General features: G+C 40.3%; 2 protein-coding genes across 5 annotated transcripts in view; one reads left to right on the top strand and one right to left on the bottom strand.

The window, feature by feature from the left end:
- Positions 1 to 671: 671 nt before the first annotated feature.
- On the bottom strand, positions 672 to 16,457 carry LZTFL1 (leucine zipper transcription factor like 1). 4 transcript variants are annotated; one of them, XM_027675639.1, is made up of 10 exons: positions 14,953 to 15,084; positions 9,085 to 9,209; positions 8,424 to 8,618; positions 7,840 to 7,900; positions 7,106 to 7,174; positions 5,777 to 5,842; positions 5,580 to 5,657; positions 2,828 to 3,001; positions 2,237 to 2,340; positions 672 to 1,645 (listed from the first exon to the last, which is right to left on the bottom strand). In XM_027675639.1, the coding sequence occupies exons 2-10, from the start codon at positions 9,159 to 9,161 to the stop codon at positions 1,627 to 1,629; spliced, it is 843 nt and encodes a 280-aa protein (XP_027531440.1). In that variant the 5' UTR covers positions 9,162 to 9,209; positions 14,953 to 15,084; the 3' UTR covers positions 672 to 1,626. The 4 variants fall into 4 exon arrangements, with proteins under 4 accessions (XP_027531440.1, XP_027531437.1, XP_027531438.1 ...); XM_027675636.1 differs by lacking the exon at positions 14,953 to 15,084 and adding an exon at positions 11,197 to 11,292; XM_027675637.1 differs by lacking the exon at positions 14,953 to 15,084 and adding an exon at positions 11,146 to 11,192.
- Positions 16,458 to 16,552: 95 nt separating this feature from the next.
- Positions 16,553 to 23,027, top strand: part of AVL9 (AVL9 cell migration associated) — a 42,705-nt gene continuing 36,230 nt past the window's right edge. The window contains exon 1 of the mRNA XM_027675626.1: positions 16,553 to 16,722. Coding sequence (XP_027531427.1) covers positions 16,657 to 16,722 — 66 coding nt within the window. The 5' untranslated portion in view covers positions 16,553 to 16,656. The remainder of the gene's footprint in view (positions 16,723 to 23,027) is intronic.

A 23,027-nucleotide genomic window follows, 5' to 3' on the forward strand; every position in this document is an offset into this window, starting at 1 on the left:
CAATATTCACCCAGAAAAGTACTCCTGTTGTTCTGAGCAAACACAAGACAGAAATCTCTTTGGTACATCCCTATTAAGAACTTAACCTTTTAGATGACTGTACAAGGGGCAAAATAATACCCTTCATTAACTTAATTGCCACTGCACGAAGAGTAGGTCACCCCATAATGCCCTACTATTGTGCTACAGCAATAATATCATGCTACAGACACAGGACATTATCCCCAAGCAATCTTGCTTAACCGGTGGGGGGAAAAGGACAAGAGAATTTATATAAAACATGAGAACTTAAACTTGGAGAAAACAGGAGAACTTAGACTGCAGGTGTATGGCACATTTGATCAGGGCATCATTGCTTGAGCAATTTTAACAGCTTTGCTTGTCTGAGAAAGAATGAAGAAAAACGATCCACTTCAGTTCAAGCATCTCCTGAGACAAGTACTGTTAAATGCCAGTTTCTGTAACACAACCACCCCAGCCACTTCCCAGCCCTGCCACTGCTACATTGTTTTACAGCTGTTTGATGTGGTGTATCTTTGAGCATGATTCTGTAATTTACATGTTCTAATTTCTAGCAAGATTCTTTGCTAATCTGCCACCCATTCCTACAGATATTTAAAAAATGGCTATACAAAACATTCCTATTAAAAAACCCAGCTCCTTAAAGATTAAATGTTTGAAAACAGAATAGTTTTATTTGCAGTAAAATACAACATACACATGAACAGGGACAGATGAACAAGTAGAATGCACTAATAAGAGGTTGACAAACAAATGCAAGGAAAAGAATTACAAGTAGAAGACTTGAGAGAAGTAAGCTGTTTTCTGATGAGGTTACATTAAGAAAGGAAATGAAAATATCTAAAATAACTTATTTCTCAAAAAGTTTCTCCATTAACTTTCCTGTGAGTTTTCAGATTATCATCTCAATGCTAAGAATACTGGCAAAATCAGAATCTGTTTTCTGATGTTCAAATTTGTTTCAAATCAATTCAAGCTAAAAAGCATAACTTCAATTAGTGGCTTTATTTGAAAGGGCCAGCACTTTAGCTATAAAGCATATTTACCTCACTAGCTCCTGAACATCCTCTAGGAAAATGCTAGTGACCACATTTTGCTGAGATATGACATATCCAGTGTGAAGTAATATTACAGAATCTGTGTGTTTCTTTTTTTTTCCTACTTTTTACTTTCACTGATGTAATTTTTACATATAATGCTACTTCATAAGTACACTAACTACACAAAAGTAACAACTGAGTTTCCACCTCAGAGACATGAAAATCCCTAATGCTCTTTTTTTTCCCTTTTTTTCTTTTCTTAACAAAAATAAACTTTCTTTGTAGGGAATGTTCTCAGTTCTTCAGTAAGATCCTGTTAGCTATTTCTCAAGAAATGTTGATGGCTAAGAATTAAAAACATGACTGCAGAAACTAATACCTATAAATTGTAGGTTTACACGGAAGTAAGGTAGGAGTTTCAGCATGTTATTAATATTAATAAAGAGTTATTTTCATCATTAGAAGCAAAAAATATACCATTCAAAACAAAGATTATTGAAATATAATACCAGTCTACATTTTCTTTCCATGGCAGCTTTCGATACATCAGATGTTTTTTGGTATTTCAGTCCTCTGATTCATATCTGAGGATTAAAAAAGATAAACAGAAAAATAATTAAAACAGAGCAGAAAATACCCTAGAGTCATTTTGCCTCTAAAGAAAAAATGAAACCCAAGTAATAAATTGCACTCAATAGTGACACATTTCTGTCAAGAATCACTGTATGACTTAGGGCACAGAGAAATGCATATACTTTTAAGACTATTTTCTCCTTTAAAAACTGGCCAGTTTACCAAATCGTAGAATGAAGGAATGACCTACCCACAAACCCAAACAATTGCCAAAGCATCTGGAACATGTGCCATCTGTCTCTCTCTGTGTAGCACCCAAGGGCTTATCCACCACACACATGAATATCCTGTAACCTCTCCATACTAAATTCTCTCATTACTTGCTACATGGTAGCTGCTCTTGGACAGATCAGTCCTATTCACTTAACATCCACTGAAAGGACTGGCTTGTCAAAAATCAGGGAATAGACTATTAGAAATTCTTTTTAAAGGAAAATTTATAGACTGTTTTAGAGACAGATTCACATTTACAAGACAAAATGGGAGCAGAAGGTGGATCCAGAACAAGGATCCTGTTTGGACAGACAGGACAGATCACTTACTTGGAAAGCCTTCTACGCAGATCCTTTATCTGTTCATTCTTCTTTGTGAGAATCTCTTTCATGTTGCGATAGGCAGCTGTTTGCTGAAATTTCTTCTCCAGTTCCTACATAATAACAACATCAACATATTATGTACATATTATGAAGACCAAACTAAAATATTAAAAAAAAAAAAACCTATTGCTTTTCTTCCTCAAGTTTCAGAATAGTAGTTTCTGTAACTTATTCAAATTTAGATTAAGTCAGCTGGTAAATTCAAATGAGATTACTGGGACAGACAGAGAAACACAAACTTTATTTTCTAATGAAATCAGGCTAAAAGTCTTCTCAAGGCTGGGAATACATTTTTCATTTCAAACTTTCTATGCAGACAAATGGGCAATATTTAAGTGTTTGTCTAGTAATAATTATGTAGTTAGTTGTGGGTTTGCTATTTTACTTATAACATGCTTTTCCACTGAAATAACAAAAATACACAGGCAACAGTGTGGCCTGGTAAACTCTGCATCCTGTAGTGTGTGCTTGTTAAATTACTAGACAGTTAAAATGGGAGTAAGGATCACATCTTTACATTACAAAAAAATTGCTAACCTTTTCAGCTGCAGAAAGCTGATCCTGAACCTTAAGCAAGTCATGTTTTGTTGTCACCAAGTCCTCTTCCAAGAATTTTTGGTTTGCAGTAGTGTCATTCAAAGTCTTCTCAAACTGGGATTTCAAAGCTGCCACTTTATTCTCCAGTTCAGTGATATCCTGGTTTGCATTAGTCTTCAATGGAAGAAATATTTAAAACATGTCAAATGCAAGAGAAGGAATATTTTAAATTTCAAGTGCAAAATTCCATACAAAGTAGGTACATCTTAATTTTTAATAAATATGTTCATGTTATTCCTTTAAAGCCTAAATTAGTGTTTTAACTAAAAAAAATGTTACTGCAGTGGCTGATTTACAACTGTAAAAAATTTTTAATAAATGCATTTTAAAGATGTTTGGAATGTCTTCTGCCAAGTTGAGATCTCAAGTTTTTGTACTTCGCTTCTTTAGGAATTAGGTGCAGCCACAGGATAAAGCATATTATAAGAAGTTATTTACCATACAGAAATAGTAAATTAACATTTAAGATCTGAATGTCTACACTACATTGTATTTTTGAAGCATTTCAAAAGCCCTTAGTGTAGGACAGGTAGGAAAAGCTGGAAGTGTTAAGGCTCATACTCTCAGTCAGGTATGAATACTGTACTATTCTTAGATGTCTTACACAGTTGCTTATGAAGCAACTTTCCTGTTTTCTTGTGAGAAGAAATAACTCAAACTCTTCTGGACTTCAGTTCCGGGTAACAAAACATTATAATCATGTGACTGTTCTCTGGATTTTTATTAAAAAAGAAAAACCAAACACAAAGCCCTCTCAGGTTTGAAAGCTCAATTTCAAACACAGAAGTATAATGACTCAGGATGAGGCTGAACCAACAGCACCTTAAAAAGAACAAAAAACTAAAACTAAGGAAGCTCTGTTCCTTCTTCTATGTGGAAGGTAAGATTTGAGAACAGGAACACACTTGATAATAGTACCTGTACACAAGAAAAGCTTATTTTGAATTTTGAATCAGAATCCAAGTCTGCAATGCCGAAAAGCACTACATTTTGTGTGTTTCAGATCAGAATAGACAGTTACCATTTTTCTAAACGATGACATAAGTCAATTATGCAAAAATTCTAAATCCTCAAGTTAAACTGTTCCAATGGAGCAGTTACTCCCAAACTGTGACTCAAACTTCATGTGTGGGGCCATCTATTAACTATTAGTAAAAAATAAAAAATCAATCTGCTGAGTTGGTCCTTAAGAACTGTTGTGGTTTGGCAGCCATATATTTGTCCAAAGAGTTTAAAAACTTCTGCTTATTGAGCAACTGGGTTTATATGATTTTAATGACACCCATCCTAAAAAATATGGAGTGAAATCACAAAAAATTTCACATTTTCTCCAACAACTAATACTGATAATACTGTAATTGCTTAAATCATGTAGAACATTTCAGCACTATATCCACTAGCTAGTTGCAACAACATATATATGCCTGTAAATAGAAAATGTAAAAGCTGGAGAAGAAAGTGACAGATTACAGAGAGCAAATTAGGACATGAAAGCTGAAGATAGTCAGCAGCCCTGACACTGAGGCCAATTCATTTTTAACAAGAAAAGCAGGATAAGATTTGGTTCCAATCTTTTAAAACTACAAACAGTATTATCCAGGATTTAATACACCCCTTTAATATTTTAAACCTTTAATAATTTAAGGCTTAACAAAACAGAGAAAGAAAATATTTGTCATGACTGATAAATCAAGTTCCCTATTAAATAATATTATTGAATACAGATTTTAAAAGTTATTAAGTAAATTTATAACATATTGAGAGAGCCAAGTACATACCATAAACCAGTTAGAAAGCAAAATAAAAAGAAATCAGGATTAAAATATGAAACTTAAAAGAGAAATGTCTTATGATACTGAACCTCACTTCAAATCTGTAAATACTGGAGGAATTTTAAAGTCAATTTATCAAAATAATAGGATTAAAGTGTAATAATTTTGTTTCAAGTCTCAACAGAATGTTTGAAATTTAAGAAACAATCACATATGAACAAACTTTATAAAATTCTAATCATTGACAAAATAAAGGTACAAACTTGAAAAAATACTAAGGTGACCTGAACAGACTTAACTGTGTCAATGTGACTTCAGGCTTCTTACATTTTATTTCTGCAGCAGCAACTCGCTGGGTTTGAATCATCATTTATAAAAAAGATTAAGAATCTCAAGTAGTAAAAATAAACAATGAACCATTTTTAATAGTATGCTGATATGTGCAGAACCACATAAAATCATATAAGCAGCAAGTTTGCTTGTCCATGTCAACATTAGGTGTGACAAATGCTTGAAAAAACTAGTGTTTTACTGTTGCTGTAAAACCAGGTTAGACATCATTCTTTCATCAGTAAACATCAAGAAAAAAACAGACATAAATTTGTGTCTGTTAATACAAATATCAACCCTGAGGATATGAATTCTGGAATACTACTTCCTGACAGTACCTGGAATAACACTTTCTAACAATAATTTATCATGGTCTATGTGACACAAAATACATGTCATAACATCAACTAACGTTATGGATTATCTGCTGACTGAAAGACCAGCAGGAACAGACAATGTCAGCAGGAACACAACAAAACTAACTTGAACTTTTGAATTTGCCAGAAAAGAAACACACCATACAGAACAACATTTTGGATGCATTGGCAACAGTTGTGTTAAACAGAGAGGGATATCTTAATTGTATTTACCTTCTGATCTCCTTGGATCATCTGTAAATCCCTCAGTGACTTCTCTAGCTTGGACTTCTCATCTAGGGCAGCTGTAGCCTGCAACACATTGAAAATTCAAAACCTCAGAAACATAAGAATAACAACCATGGGATTCTTATTCAGATATTTTTAAATATGTAAACAGCATTAAGTATCCAAGCTTACAGGGAATTTACCTGTGTTTCTATGGTCTTGAGTCTGGTCTTCAATTTTTCATTTTCTTCTTGGAGACGAGCAACTGTCTTTGGGTTAATGAACAAGAAAAAGTTTGTGAGCACTCTTGTGCTATTTCGAATTTTCCAAATATTTCAGGGAAAAAAATACACTTCATAACTTAGGAAAGCAAAGAAGATCTTATAAATGCTTATAAAAATGGCCTCCATAAGAAATCAGTAATTCATTGATTTATTGTGTTTTCTGCCTCAGTCAGCAAGCAATTTAAGTCTTCAATTCTACTGTAATGTACAAGACCATTCACTCACATTTGGTACATGCTTTACCGAATTGAGATTATTGAGCTCAGCATCTTCTTAGTATCAAGATTCATGATTAAACATTGTATGTTCAGAGATCTAAATTTCATTGCTGCTCATAATTTGTATTTGCAATCAACAAAAACTTTATTCATAGTTCCTGTTCAAAGGAGACAAATACCATGTTACTGAATACCATGTTCTCTGTCACATGAAATAACCATGTTTTATCAGCATAAATTTACTAAATGAACTTTGAATTGTTTGGGAAAAAAAAGAGAAGAAGAAGACATCAGATGTAAATATTCAACAAAAACTGTTATGAAACAGATTTTAAAATTATTTTTGATAGAGAACTACATTGATCTATAAGTAAAATAGAAGTCTGAATTCTTGAATGCTTTAATTATCATAATAAGTAAAAAACAATTTGATTCAGACGCTGTATTTGACACATCATTTTGGCAGTGCAGGCCAGAAGACAGAAAACACAGCTCCTTACTAATTATCTTGACTGCCCATGACTTAAAAGTGTACTGTAAGAAGTGTGGCATTTTAGAAAAGTTCAATTGAACTGAGTTCAACACATTCATAACATTAACTACTAGAAAGTGTTTCCTAATTCTGAAAATGTTTAGAAGTGAGAAAAAAAAAAAGAATGGATGCAATAAGATTGTCTGCAAGGGATACAGAAAATGTTCAATAACCTAATCATTTCAGTCAGCTACATATTTTAATTTACTTCCTTGTTGAAAAGCCAGCTAGCTGCATGGAACTAATTTACTAATTCCATTAAATGAAAAAATAAACAATTTCAACGCCCAAAATGTCTTTGTAAAGGAAGGATCAATATTGCAATACATGTTAGAGACCATAAGTGCACATCACATGTCAGATGTTTTACAACATTTATTAATTCACTAGCATTTTCCTTTACATTCTGGGATATATTGCCATGATGTCTATATAGTGACAGACACATTACAGAAATATGGTCATTGACCACAACTCCATGAACAGACAAGTTCTTACCTTGTTTAGCAGCTCTGTCCCACCTTCATTTAATGGAGCCAGTTTTGGTTTAACGGTATCTGCAGTGGGCTAAAGAAACAATAAAGGTGAAAAAATTAAATTATACAGATCTCTGGGAGGGAGAAAGGTACTCCTATAGTCTGTAAAATAATTATTGACAGTCAATTCAGATTTCTTTTGTAAAGTAAATGAACGACCTTTCATTTCAAGTTCATTTTTTACTGGTTCCTTGGTTCCTAAGTTATATACTTCACTTTGAGCTGAAGTTAAACAAAAATACTGCACAGAGACATAGAAGGATTACAAACTTGATTTTACAGAAGACTAACAATGCTGCAGCAATCAAAAGACAAAGGAATACGGAAAACAGAAAAAATATTTGAGTGACTATAACAGTAAAAAATATTTACAACACTACAAATTTTCTCCTTTTAAGTATCAAAAATAATATATATTAACTAAATACATCTTTACATTACAAACCAAATAAGATGCAGCCATAACCATGCAAGATAAGCTAAAGTGATATCTGTATCATGCAATGTTTTCAGCTATGACTCCAAAATGGGATACGCAAATGTTTTTTGGAGACTTTTAAAGACTGTTTTGAGAAAAAGGGTGGTGTTTTGGTTTTGCTTTTCTCTCTTAAGCACCGAGTCAGTACTAGGCATTTTAAACATCTGTCGCAACTCCACATGACATTTGATTAGTATTTGATTAAAATAAAACTCTACCTTTTTGTTTGAAGATGTAAATTCTGACTTTTCAAACTCAGCAACTTGTTCCAATAATTCTCTTGAAAAGAAAAATAAAGAGGCATTCATTTACTGAAGTAAAATAAAGGAAGGCATTCATTTACTAAGAGCTATGCTATGAAACACATTTTACCAGGCTGATGCTATGCTTTTTATTGCATGTAAGATTCTTTTTAGAAGTACAGAACGAAGTCCTAAGCAAATACCACAAACACAACAGATCATGTCATGCGATGGTATGGTATATGCATTAGAACTGTAAAATTCTTGATTCATCCTTGATTAAAATCTAATCAAACCAGACAAAAGTTTTTTTATTCAAATCCAATCACCTGCCCTTACCTGCCCTTAATTCAAGTAAGAATATTACCATTAAAAACATCTTGCTGACAAGTTTGAAATTATTTTTGTATCTTGCTACTTTACAGATGGAAGCCTTGAAACACTCACTGATACAACAGTAAAAGAATAGATTTCAATGGTTAGGAAAAGAATGCAAATAGTCAACACTTTGAAGCTTTCTTATTATTGAAAGGCACTCTGTACAGTCCAATAGATGTTACCGATTCTCCAAGTCAGAGACGTCTGTCTGTAACTTAAGGTACCATTTCTCAGCCTGTGAAAAGAGCTGCCGCAGAAGTAAAACGTTGGTATAAGTTGTATTTATGAGCTCCGACTCCACTTCACTGTGTACAACACTCTGCAGTCCATCCAGCATGTCTATCACCTCATCAACTGTGAAGGTCTCTTCAACAAGTCTAAACAGAGTAGTTGAGATGTGTCACATATAATAAAAGTAACAATTTTCCATATTTATGAGATCTCACTACACAGGTACCACTCACATAATGTAAGATCCTTCTAAAAACATCCACTGTCAGTAGTTATTAGATGAACACAGGACTACTAATTGGTTATTGTGTTTGAATTTTCTCTTTAAATCATCACAATCACAAACACTAATTCAGCTAGCCTTGCATAAAATTTAGACATCAGAAGCAAGATATAAAGCAATATCATGTTGTCAATATCTATGTTAATTCCTAAGAATGTGAACAACTTAGTTTTAAAAGCACTTGACTTGTAACTTTCGGAAAATTATTGGTTCTTCCCCAGTAAGAACATACAAATCTAAATGGAGAAAAGTTGCTCCATAAAGTGTTCAAACGCCACTGCTGTTAGCATATTTGGTTTATTCTTGCTCAGAACCACCCCACACAGTACCTGCTGTCCTTAAGGTCCTGAAAACAAGAATCCACTGTTTTGAGACACAGGCCACGCTTGAAGCGAGCGAAGCGCATGTAGCTGATCACTTCGTTCTGGTGGTGCTCATTAAGGCCCAGCTCTGCCTGCAGGTGAGGATAAAAGCACAAACACACACTAAGCAAAAAGGAGCATAAGCATTGCTCTGACTAGTATTGCCTTCTGACTAGTTTCTGTGATTGCTTTCACAGGGTTATCATGTTCACTAGCATGTTAAGAAACAACTACATTTTCATATGTGTAATCCCCATATACCTCACATAAGTGCTCTCCCTTTAAAACCACCAGTACTTGGAAGTAAGAGCTCAAGTGACTAGTAGCCTCAAAAATGTCACAGAAAATCTAAAACAGAAGCAATCAGAGGATCAGAACCAGAAGGACCATGGAGGAAGCTCTTGGATAAATTTGTCTTTGTACTACATGTACATATGTATAATGTAGCTGAATGATGTATCTTTCATAGATGTAGTACCAAAAAAACCCAAAACAAAACCACAGGAAAGTATGCTATGTTTCTTTGTTAGTTTATTTGTAGAATCTTGAAACTTTTTATATAATTACGGAACCATAGAATGGTTTCTGTTGGGAAGAGACCTTAAAGATCATCTAGTTCCAAATCCCCCTGCCATGGGCAGGGACACCTTCCGCTAGACCAGGTTGCTCAGAGCCCCATCCAGCCTGGCCTTGGACACTCCCAGGGATGGGGCATCCACAACTTCTCTGGGCAACCTCTTCCAGTGCCTCACCACCCTCACAGAAAAGAATTTCTTCCATGTATCTAATCTAAACCTACTCTCTTTCAGTTTGAAGCCATTCCCCTTTGTCCTATCACTACAGTTCCTGATGAAGAGACCCTCTCCAGCTTCCCTGTAGGCCCCCTTCAGATACTGGAAGGTTGCTGTGAGGTTTCCATGCAACATTCTCTTCTCCAGCCTGAACAGCCCCAACTTTCTCAGCCTGCCTTTGTAGGGGATGTGTTCAAGTCTTCTTGTCAACTTTGTGGCCCTCCGCATGACTTGCTACAACAGTTCCTTGTCCTGCTTATGTTGGGAACACTAGAACTGTACACAGTACTCTGGGTGAGGTCTCACGACAGCAGAATAGAGGGGGGAATGACTTCCCTTTACCTGCTGGTTGTGTTCCTTTTTATACAGGAGATCTTAAGTGATAATCTGAATTTGTTTCTCAACAGCCTATTGCTCAGAAACAAATATTCTCAGGGCAAATTTCAGCTGTGGCTGACTAGCCCTTCTAGGCGTGCCTCTATTTCAAAGGAAGGACTGTTGGTATGGCCAATTACATTGGAATAACCATTGCTCATGCAGGTAGCACGAGTCACAAGGAGGTACAACGGGGCATGAATGGGAGTTTATCCCCTCATTCCCTGGAGAGCTGATGCAACCAAAGGTGAGTCCGTTTCATTTACTTCGGTGTACTTGGTCAGTATGGCTGGTGCTGGGGAGGGACAGAAATGTAGCAAGGCACACAAAACAGTTAACCTGATCACCTTGTCCTCAGTAATCCACCTGTGCAGGTGAGCTCCAGTGAGAACGCAGTACTGGGATACCTGGATGGACAATCAATAATCTGAGCACAGATCTCGACTGCCCGGGAATTAAAGGCGGCCGAGGAAGCAGCAACAGCAGTAAACAAAACCAGCTCTCACAGTGTGGCTGCAAGCCCGATGTCGCCCAAAAAGTCCCACACCTTGCAATTGAGGGATCATATGGAAAGCTAAGTTAACGTTCTCTTTGCTGTTGCTGTTTGTTTTTTTTTAGGTGAAGAGATTTTATTACAGACAGAAAGGAAATTAAATTAGTAAACAGACACACAAGCACAGGCCACTCATGATCTCCAAGTCAGCCACGCCGATACCCGGTTAAGCCACCGGGGCACCTCATCCCGCAAAAAAATCCGAGCCCCAGGAGTCTCTGCAGGCTGCCCGGAAGGGCACGCGGCGGCCGCAGCCCCCTGGAGCAGCTCCCGCATGAGGACGGGCCGCCCCCACGCCCGCAGGTATACATGGATGAGCAGGGAATGCCGGGGGCGGCGGCAGCCCCGTCCTGTACTCACCATGGCGGCGGCTCCGCCGGCGCTCGGACAGCTCGGGCCCAGGCGTTGCCATGGAGACCGAAAGCCTCGCGAGCGCCCTCGGCGCGCCTCGATTGGCGGTGGCGCGCCCACGTGACCCGCGCGGCGTGAAAACAGCGCGCGCACGCTTCCCGGCAAATAAAGGAGCTGGGGTGTTTTCCTTGGCGTTTGGATTTGGGATGTGCTCGGGTCGTGATGGGCAATATTCCACGTTTATTTACACCACCTAAGATTATTTTTTCCCCCAAGGCTTCTTTGCTAAACACGGATTTTTGCAAAGCATTAACATGGAATTAATCCCGCTAAAGTCTGCAGGACAACCCAGAACAGTTTGGGTTTTAAGGGACCTTAAAGATCATCCAGTCCTAAGCGCCCCTGGGCAGGGACACCTTTCTCTAGCCCCGGTTATTCTGAGCCCCATCCAACCTAGCACTGAACATTCCCAGAGATGGAGTCAGCGAAGTGTCGCAAAAAATAAAACTCTAACACTGACTTTAAACTCCTGACTCCTCTGGTTTTAAGTTCTTTAATCCCACAGCCATGGTGTCAACTATTTTTTTACACATTGTTTTCTAATCAACAGCCCTATTTGGTTTGCTTGCACGTGGAGCCATGGAGTGGACTGGGAGGTATCCAGCACAGGTTACTGGAGCCCAGGGCTCGCAGCAAACAAGGGAACACACTAAACAGACAGTCTTGGCACACCTCAAGGGACTCCCTATCAAGTTTGCTCTATACATAAGGAAAAACATTAGAGCTTTTTGGTTTGGTTTAGGGGGATTTATTTGTGGACTTTTTGTTTCTTTTTATCTGATACCTCATATCTCACCTGCTTAGAGCAACAAAATCCAAACTACTGCATCATTTATTTTACTAGTTTATTTTCATGTTCTTCCAGTTCTGTCTTTTCTAGCGCTTGCCTTGCTTTATTGCACTCAGAGACAGAACAGAAAACTCGATTCAGCAACATGGGCTAGCACAAAATAGCCCTCATTTGTGGCAATGGATTTATGGAAGAAGTCCTGTCAAAGATGGACTGGTGAAGAAAAAGAAGAAAACAGCTCAAATGTTATAGAAACAGGAGTTTTTAATGTTGTTTAAACATGTCTTAAGATGGCTTTGTGCATTTCTGCAAAGTCACTGCTCCTTCTTCCCAACACCCTCTGTAAAGACCTCTTATCTCCCAGGCAGGAGTGTCCTGGGAAGATGTCCTGAGGTGTTCTCATTGGCCTTTTGTTAACCCCTTCCTATTGGCTGTTAACTCCCTACCTGATTGGTTTTCCTGTAAGACCCTACACCTGTGATTGGTCCCCTTTGACCCTCCCAATAGCCTTATAAACCCCTATCCCCACAATAAACCTCCTTTCCTCTTTCGTCAGTCCCTCCCTGGTCGTCTGTGTGTGTGATCCTTACGGGGTCACAGAGCCATGTGGCAGGGGCAGGGGGGAAGAGCATGCACCTTCCAGGTAATGGACTAACTCCCAGGGCCTGAAGGTTCCCCCTCCAACTCATCTGCCATACTCATTCACTCACAGATGAGTTGCAGGTAAATGACTGACAGACTGAGAAGCAGCAAGCTGGAAAAAGGCAGTTTGGAACATACACAGGCAGGAGCACTGCTGTACCTGGGCAGCTGTTTCCATCCAGGCACTTTCTGGAGCAGAGTGGCCCCAAGGGAAAACTGCCCTTCTTCCACAATTTAAGAGGAAAAAATGGGATCCATTTTCACACCGTTAGAATGCAATTGGCATTACTCAACATTATATTTGTCTTACTGACTACAGCCTTCAGTGCATTTTCATTAACTAATGGCCCTAAAAGCAGCAGTGACTAATTTAGGATTAACAGAAGATTTTGAGCTGTATTAGTGGCAAATCTAACCTGATTTCTATTTATTTCATATACAATCAGGAGCAACTGACACGACTTCCATCAAAATCGAGCAGCCTGGATCAGCTCTTGAGACAGATAGGCCTGACTCCTTCCAAATCTGTCCTCAGTAAACACCACAAGTCACAAGTGCAGCCTACATTCAACACAGGAGACTCAGGACATGTTTGCAGGAGGCCCTGGACTATGTGACTCCCGAGGGAAAGGCATCCAGGTCTGGCCTCAGAATTGCAAAGGACATCCCTGTGGCAATCAAGGGACTGTAGAAAGACAGACCATATGCACAAAAGCTTGTTCCCGAGTGTAGGCAGCATTACAGTTGTTGAAGGTGGACTGAAAGACACAGCAGGAGCTGTGCTATGCCTTGTTAGCTTGCACCTCTTTGTCCCATGCTCCATCACACAGTACGTGATGGCAGCAGCGCTTCTTCAGGTTCCTCAGCAAGCTGCACAGAAAAAGGAGTAATAGAGTATTTGTGTGGGAAGAACAGTCAAGATCCAAGACCAATGTTTCAGTCATCCAAATTTAAGCCTCTTCAAAGTTGCAGGAGAAGATACATTGCATTTGTGCCTGCAAACCTCCCTAACAATCTAACCTACACTTTTTTTGCCTGCACGGTTGAGAGTTCTATGAATCCCATGAGAATGACACCATCATCCCCACTGAATCAAATGCGTTACTTCCTTGGGGAAGCCTGTTTGGATCACCGCCTATGTCATGGTGCCCTAAATGCACACTAAATGCCAACTAAATGCACAACTCAAATAACATTTGGTCCTGTTGACTTAAAAAAAAAAATTATTTTACTTTTGGAATTACAGCATCTGCAAGGCTTTCAAAGAGCACTAAAGCTGCATTCCAAATGGAACAAAGCAGGATGAGAGGGAAGTTCCACAAAACCTGAGATGCAAGAAGAGACTCATCTTCTAACTAATAACCTTTAAACAGTTGATCATATCCCAACTGGTGAGAAGTTCACAAATAATGAATTTCAGCCTGTGATCAGTGTGAATAACTCAAAGAACCACTTGTCCACATGCTGCAAGAGCAGGGAGAAAAAGTCAGTCACTCGAGTGTCCTTGCAGCCTGTACTGCTGCTAGTACATGGCAAGTTTCTGAGGCACCAGGCTGGAATGCTGCAGGAACACGCTCCCTTCATTGAGAATACCTCTGTATCACTGGTGTGTGGTTCATTTCTGCATGATGGCTGAGCATATTTCACATAATCTAAAATTTTTGTCTTCGTAAAATGTTTTCCCATTTTTAATGTTGTGGGAGGTTCATTAAATTTATGTCCAATCAATTGTTTTGTAGTCTTTTCTCTTTTGTATTTCTTTTACAGGAGTTTCCAAGTGAGAGATCATAATCCCAACCACTGTTATGAACCTTACTGCATACAAATCGTTTTTTCTAAAATCTGGGATAAGAGCTTAAAAAAAAATCTACTACAAACACCAAGTGAGATTACCATCTAGAATAAATTATTTTTCAAACCTCAAATCCATGCCAGGGTTTAATTTATGCTTTTCTTCAACAGAAATCCAAGGACATGTTTGTCTCCACAAATTCACAGTTTTGTTCTTTAGAAAGCCGGGCTATACCTAACAAATCAAGAGCTATCAGCTACCATGGGCACTGCTTACATCTGGTGGTACTTCCAGACATAAACTATCGTACTGCCAAGGAAAGGCTTATCCATCTCTACAAATCTCATTGCACATAAGCCAAGTTGAGAACTTTGCATTACTGGTATGCATTGAAGAATGACTAACAAATTATGATTGCTACTGTAATGACACCACAGCTGGTGCTTCTTAAGCAAAATATTACCTATAAGTAACAGAAGACCTGTAGAGCTGAGTTTTCATTGCTATTTGTTAGCTATGCACAGAGAAAGAAAATTCCTTCAGGAAAATTCTGACTGAGACTTTTCCACAAGCCTCTGTTTCATAGCAGCTCTCACTTTCCTTTCTTCCTCATAAATACACACAATGTGAGCTGTGAAAACAACATAGATGATGTCAACTAGTTAGTTTTCCTAGACCAGACTGATGTTGTCAGTTCAACATTTTTATTGCTTTAGCAGGAAAGAGAATTTCAAGTACAAAAAAAAAATCTAATAATCTACTCAAAGAAGCCATTATCCAGTAGTATCACTGAGATGCCCCTGTAATGCATAATCCATATCATAACAGTGATGCCAGACTGCACTTTCCTGAATGAACTGAGAATGAACCATAAACACTCCTATGCATGTTTTTGGGGATATCTCATTACTGCAGGAGATAATGACCCATACTGCATACATTTTTCTTTTTTTGAAATTATACTAAACAGTCAGTTACAGGCTAAAACTAGTAGGAAAAGATTCCCTTGCTAGGATTGTTCCTTGTAGCTTCTCCTGTATTTCCTGCAGTATAGTTTTTCTGTAACAGCACTTCTGTTGGAGCTGTGAAACAATATGTAATTACATGCTTTATTGTTACAATTCGAGCCTCTGGGTACCATGTTAGTGATGAGATTTTCTTTAAGCACTATTCTTTTATAGTTCTTTCAAAAAGATTATCTTCCTCCAATTTCCACAGAGAATCTTAATTATTAAGAATAGAGCCTCTGCCAAATGCTGCTGATTCAAGCAGACAGAATTGAATCATAACAAAGATTAAAGAGGGAGCATGGTCTGAGTGCCGTAACATACAGATTTTTAATTTTTTTTTCTCTTTCTCTAAATTTGTCTGTGCTCTTGGACAATTCTTTGAACTGTCTTCTTTCTAGGGCCTCCTAACACATTTAGAGAATCACAGAACCATAAATGTTGTAAGAGACCTTTGAGATCATCCAGTCCAACCATCCACCCAGCATCACCACTGTAACCCCTAAACCACTAAACCACATCACCCAGCGCTGGATCCAGACACCTCGTAAACACCTCCAGGGATGGTGACTCCACCACCTCCTTGGGCAACAGGTTCCAATGCCTGACCACCCTAACAGTGAAAATTCTTTTTCTAACATTTAATCTGAATCTCCCCTGTCTTGGTTTAAGGCCATTTCCTCTTGTCCTCTCGCTGCAGGAACAGCAGAAGAGACTGGCCCCCACCTCACCACAACCTCCTCTCAGGTAGTTGTAGAGAGCGATGAGGACCCACCCTGAGCCTCCTTTTCTCAGAGGATTAGCAGCAAAACAGTGCTAAGGGAAGAAGCCCTAACTTGATTTTTTTCTCATTTTTAACCTTCATCAACTGACTAAACTGTACTGAAACAATCCCAGACTCCGCTTCAGGCTGCCATTAACCTGGAAGGCCTATAGGTTGGCCTCGCCGATCTCGGAGGTCCTTTCCGACCTAACTAACTCAGTGACTCGGTGACCCCACGCTAGCAGTGCGGTGAGGGGCGGGCGGAGGGCGGTGCCACCCGCCATTCCCGCCCTCCCGGGGTCGGCCGGTGCGGAAGCGCAGGCGGCCGGGGCTGCGTCCCTGCCGGACCCCGGGAGGCGGAGCGAGAGCCCGGGCACGGCGGCATCCTCTGGCGCGGCCATCGCCGGGCTGCTCCATGGAGAAGCGGGGCCCGGTGCTGCACATCGTGGTGGTGGGCTTCCACCACAAGAAGGGCTGCCAGGTGAGTGAGGGGGCGCCTGAACTCCCGCCTCTCCCCTGCGGTCCTTCCTCCCGGCCCTCCCCCGCGCCGAGCGGCGCCTGCCCGGCTGCTGGAGCCCCTGCGGGAGGGGCGCGTCTGGCGGGGCCGGGGGAGCTTCGCTGTAGCTCAGGGGGCGGTACAGGAGGGGTTGGACGCCGGCGGGGGGTTCCCTGGACCGGGCTGGGGCTGCCCGGCTGGGCCCGCCCCGAGCAGTTCGTGGTTATGGAGCTACGTCCGTGCCCGCCCCCGCCCCGCCTCGGCGCTCCCGCCGGGAGCCAGAGCTCACCCCGCCGGCCCCCTGTTCTCCTGTGGCTGCGGGAAGCGTGCTTAATGCACTCAGACAGACAACTCTGAGACAACAAACAAACAAACAAATGGTGTTTTAATCTACCTTCCTCTCTTCTGCCGGCTAAGCCGGGCAGCGCCGCACTGAGCGCTCACAGATACATCTTGTACCAAACAGCTCCAGGGTACAAGTCCACCCTGGATTTTAGTTTTCTTTGCTTGTCTCATCCCCTCTTTCATAAATGCTTGACTGCTTCATGTGGCCTGTAAGGTAGAAGGATTTTATGTTATGTATTTCACAGGTATTTTATGCTCTTATTTTATTTTCCTTAACCCTTGAAGCAGGAGATGCAGTTGCCCATCTGGCCTGCACATGCAATTGCTTTGCTGTGACAAGGGCAGATGGATATAATGTTGGATTTCCAGTGAGTGTTTTTCCATGGAGCATTCTTAGTCTTTACCGAAATTGCCAAAACACTAATGAATGTGATGGTTATTCTTGATCTAACATGAACACATTCTATAAAAGGTAGCTGAAAATTAAATTAGTGCTTGAGTAAACAAAACAAGCGTAACATGGAAACGGGTAACAGTTCCTCAGCCAGCGGAGGCTGGAGTGCAGTAACTCCTAGTATATATTCTTCAATCTCTATTTCTGGAAGATGTGCATGGTTTTGTAATGCATCCTTTCTCCTCAGGGTGTCTGGGGGCTGTTCACATATGGATGTTCACAGGATCAGTTCCTGTGAAGTAATTAGATCATCTAGTATGCAAAGTCTGTGATATTTATCAGACTTTCTTGTCAAAGACTGTTAGCGGATGAGCGTTAACTGGGTGTCTGTAGGAGGAAGAGAATGTTTTTGCCCTCAACTTCTTGTTGCCCTCTTGGAAAAGGCCTAGGCTGGAGACAAAAGCAGATATGGCTTTTGTTGCTTCTGTTCTCCTTTTGGGGTCTATATTTCTTTTCTTGTACATTAGGCGGTCGTGATGCAAAGAGAAAAAAAGGAAAAAAACCCCCCAAACTAAAAGAAAACAAACAACCCCCCAAAATATAAATTAGTAGCAGTGAATTTTATTTTGTTGCCAGTAAAATGTTTGTATAAGTATGTTTTGGGATGTTGTCAAAAATTGGGTCAGAATACCTCTGAACCACAGTTTTCTCTAAGTATCTCAAGAAATTACCTGGAGAAGTTGAAGAGGATGGCAATTTAGGAAGGGGACAGGGTAGCCGTGTCACAGGAAGAAGAACTGCAGGAATGGAATGACAGTTGGTAGAACCACAAACAGCCAGACTTCCTAGGGGAAATCTAACCAGAAATCTGATAATCTGATATTCTGATATTCTGCCTCTGATTTAGCAGATTTGTTATTGAACCATGGAAAATGTTTCCTGAAAGAACTGGAGGCAGGGAGCTGTGCAGCTATGGCCTAATGAGTTTGACATCAGTAGTATGCAAGGCTCTAGAGAATTTTTGAAGGAAAGAATTAATTAATATCATGACACTAAGTAGACTGAGTCCTATGTGCATTCGCTAAAGATAGATTGTGCCTGACTGACCTGCATCTTTTGTAAGAATAAGTGATTGAATTCTTTTATCTGTGAAAGAAACGGAGTAACTCTCATCTGCCAGAAACTTGATAACAGATCACATTATTTTTTTTAAGGTGGAGATACTGGAGAATTAGTGTAAATGCTGGTACTTGGGTAAAGTGTAGCATGGAGAAGAGGAAGCAGAATAGATTTGAGTCAGAAGAGGAACTATTAGCTTGAAAGGTGCTTGCAAGGGGTGTTTCTCAAGACTGAAAGTGGTGCTAGTATTGTTTACACGATAAAATTGAAGTATAATGAGCAAACTTGAGGAGTCTATTATAAAGGAAGACTGAAATGTTGTGCAAGAGCTGGATGATAAGGAATGCTAGAATGATAGAAATGGGGTGTATGATGAAGTTGTGCAATAGGAATAAATAATAATAGTATAAGCTTAGGAATTGACATGAGAAGACTTCTGGAAGAGAAAAGAGACCACATATGATCAAGGATAAGTCACAAAAGTGATGTGATTTGACGGAAAGAGTGACAATGGATGTAGTCCTATAATGTAATAATATGTTTATTGATGTATACAAATTCTGATCCACGTTTCAGAACAATGGATGTGGATCCTCTGTGTCACTTCCAGGATTGGATGAGATAGTCCTTGAGCTGCCTGTATTTGAGAAGAATATAGAAGAGCTTGACTAGGTAGGCTAACAAAATAGATTTAGAGGCTGTATTCACCTCTGTGAATATAGGAACATTCTTCCCTTTTCCTCTCTTTCCTCTTCACAACTGGAGAGCAGAGGCAGTTGTTTGGTAAGCTGAAATGGGGAACTGAGGTGACCAAAAGAAAGCCTTGTTTTGGTGGGTTGCTTCTGAGGTGGTTGGTTCACAGATTCTGTTAGGTGGACAACTGCAGAAGACAGGTACACTGGTACAAGAAGACTGGCAAGGGGTAAGAAAAGAGTCTCTTGAAAGTGGCAGTCTGGGACTTTTCTTTTTCATTGTTGTGTCTAGAATCATAGAATGGTTTGAGTTGTAAGGGACCTTAAAGATCATGTAGTTCCAACCCCTCTCCTGCAGCAGGGACACCTTCCACTGGTCCAGGTTGCTCAGAGCATCCAGCCTGGCCTTGGACACTCCCAGGGATGGGGCATCCACAACTTCTCTGGGCAACCTGTTCCAGTGCCTCACCACCCTCACAGAAAAGAATTTCTTCCGTATATCTAACATCAATTTCTCCTCTTCAGTTTGAACCCATTTAATCCTTGTCCTATCACTACAATTCCTGATGAAGAGTTCCTCTCCAGCTTCCCTGTAGGCCCCCTTCAGATACTGGAAGGTTGCTGTGAGGTTTCCATGCAACATCCTCTTCTCCGGGCTGAACAGCCCCAACTTTCTCAGCCTGTCTTTTTAGAGGAGGTGCTCCAGTCTCCTTGTTAACTTTGTGGCCCTCCTCTGGACTTGCTGCAACAGTTCCATGTCCAACTTGTGCTGGGGGCACCAGAAGTGGGTGCAGGCAGTATCTGGGTGGGGTCTCATGAGAGCAGAGAGGCAGAATCACCTCCTTTGCCCTGCTGGCCATGTTCCTTTTGATGCAGCCCAGGGTTCAGTCAGCTTTCTGGACTGCAAGTGCACACTACTGGCTTATGTTGAGGTTTTCATCAACCATCATCCCCAAGTCCTTCTCCGCAGGGCTGCTCACAATAACCTTTGAAGTATTGATAATGGTCTTTGAAGTATTCATTGAAACACTGCATTACATGCAGCTGTATTCCAAGAGACTCTTGGAAAGCGAAAAATGAGGAGGAAAAACCAACCCTTTCATCTAAATGACAGTGTTGGCACAAGAGCAAGTGGGTATGAACCATCTGCATGTGTGTTGCAGACTACCTACGTGAAACTGCAAGGTGCAGAAAAGCGAAGGTCCACAGCAGCACTCAAATGGGCATCATTCAGAGTGAGTGTGGGGAGCTCTAGATAGAGAGACCATAGAGTCAGCTTGCCTGTCCTAACAGGAACTGACCTAGTTTGCCTGTTTGGTTTCTATTTCCGTCTCTTTTTGTCTGTAGTCTTACTAGGAAATGCATGTTGAGTTAGGATTTTTGACAGGTTTCTTGATGCTAGGTCTTTCATTAGCTGACTTTCCCTCTGAGGCTTCATTACCTGAAACAGGCAGCTCTTCCTGTTGATTAATTTAGAGGATAAAAAACATTTAACCTACAGAGCGAAGACCTTGATGTACAGTTTGGAAATGTATCTTTTTCTTCCATAGACTTGAAAAACAATTCATGTGCATTTTTTTCTGAAAGAGAAGGAAAGTCAGGGAATCTGTCTGTTTCTGTGAGCCTTTAGATTGAGAACACTAGTGTCGTGATTGTTCCCCATGCTCCTTCCAAGGGCCTTCTGCTGTACTGGGGGTCTTTTTGCTGAAATGCAAGATATGGTGAAGTTTTACCATGTGTACATTATTTAGTCTGGGGATGGAGTTTCCTGGGAAATCGTTAAAAGCTTGGAGTTGCCATTCACTGTCATGAAGGCTTTGTGCTGTCTGAAAGCAGCACTAAAACCCCTGAACACACTGGGAGGAGTTTTCTCTAGCAAGTAGGGACTAAGCTTTTGGAGAGGCTGCAGGCTTTTGTTTGTTTACATGCTCAGGTTGCCATCCTGCTTCTTTGGGCCTCGTTGAACCGTGAATCCAGCAAGATATTCAAAAAGTGCTGGTTGCTGTCTCTCTTGGCCAAGGATTAGAGGGAGTTATGGCAGAGCACTCAGAAAATGGGAGGAGAAACTTGGCTGCAAACTGCTAGGTCCACCTAGTATTTGACATGCTTTCAACAGGTCCATTAAGGAAGGGAATGACGATTTGCAGGAAGCGGGCACTGTGACTAGTTTCTTGCCTTTGTACAGACTGGCTGACTTATGGGAACCCTCCTCACTGAGTCATTAAATAGTACATGTCCTGCAGTGGGTGGAGGTCATGGGCAGTATTCATTTGATCATGATTTTCATTCACCTGAAATGAAGTGATAAACATTAAAAATTGCTTTTTTGATCCCTCTTTGCTATGGATGAGAGGAATAGCCTCCGGAAAAAGGAACGGCAAACACAGACCTTCTTCATATGTAGTTTCTCCAGCTCTTGTCCATTAATGTAAAACGTGGTTTTGGTGTGGTAGGAGTTTTTACACTCTTCACGGGGCTCTACAGGACTGAGGGCACAAAAGCATTGGGGCATAAAGTGATAATAGGGGAAACCTGCTACAGAAATGGTGTTATGTGTTCTGGAGTATCTGTAGCTGCTTGGCTCATTACTTACTGATCCAGTAAGTTATGAGCAGGTTGCTGGTCCAGCTCCCTGGCTCTTGTTATGTTTTGTTGATCTCCTGCTTTGGTATAGGGTGATAAGACATGGATTTCAGGGCTGTTTGTGCCTTTCTTCTGGAGTGGCTGATAACAAATTCCTCAGTAGTTCTGAGGAACTGTAGTAGTGGGTGACTAGTGATTTCAGAGCAAATAAAGGGAAAGTGTTGTGGGTTTTTTTTTTCAGAATCATGAAATGCTTTCTCTCATTACAAGTGAGTGATAAAGCACTAAATTTGCCTTACAACATTTTAATTTTTGAAAGCATCAAGTGGTGTGGAAAGTCCTTATCTACCTTAGAATAGAGTTCTTTAGCAAAATGTAAGCTGAACAGAGCTTGACTAGCAGATGCAAGTTGTGTTGAAAAATACAGGGAAAGACCTTTGCTTATGGTGAAGGTAGAAGACTGAAAGTCCTGAGGTGCAGTTCTCCAGCAGTGATCACGTGTACCATGAGCCTCATTTGAGCTCTGTCTCCAAGCTTTATTTACGTGGGGAAGCAGAGAGATGATAGTCTCTGAGGGTGTAGGAAGGCTTAAAATATCACGAGTACTCCAGAAATAATTAATTTTGAAGGCAAAGTTAAAAAGAGAACTGATGTATTTGTAAAGGAGAGGAAGGAAAAAATTTAGCGAAGCTGGAAAAACTTGTGGGTAAAAGAGCTCAGCACAAGTCCCCGTGATCCCCTGGCTGGTTGCTGAGGAAGTACCTGGTCCCTTTGCTACTGTACTGCCTGACTTGCCACAACAATCCCCACCTTCTGCTGATGCTGTGAGGCTTCGAGGGTAATTATATCTGAGTAAACTCAGGCCCTGTGTCAACACCACTCAGGCTACACATAATCTCACTTTGTTTGGGGCAAGGAACAGCTTTTCTGCACCCAGTGTCCTGACCAGTTCTGCACATCGATGCTGACCTTGTGCAGCGGATGACCATTGTCTCATGTAGCCTCCTAAGGGCTTGAAATTATTCCACATTGCTTTTGACTTTCTTTGACATACACATTTCTTACTGTGTTGTGGAAAAAAAATTACATCTTGGGGAGTAGGGAAAGTGAAGAATTACTGTGTGTGTCCTGGACCTCTCACACTACCAGTCACTTTT

Source organism: Neopelma chrysocephalum, unplaced genomic scaffold, assembly GCF_003984885.1.
Source record: "Neopelma chrysocephalum unplaced genomic scaffold, ASM398488v2 Primary Assembly neopelma1_26, whole genome shotgun sequence".
Lineage (NCBI taxonomy): Eukaryota > Metazoa > Chordata > Aves > Passeriformes > Pipridae > Neopelma > Neopelma chrysocephalum.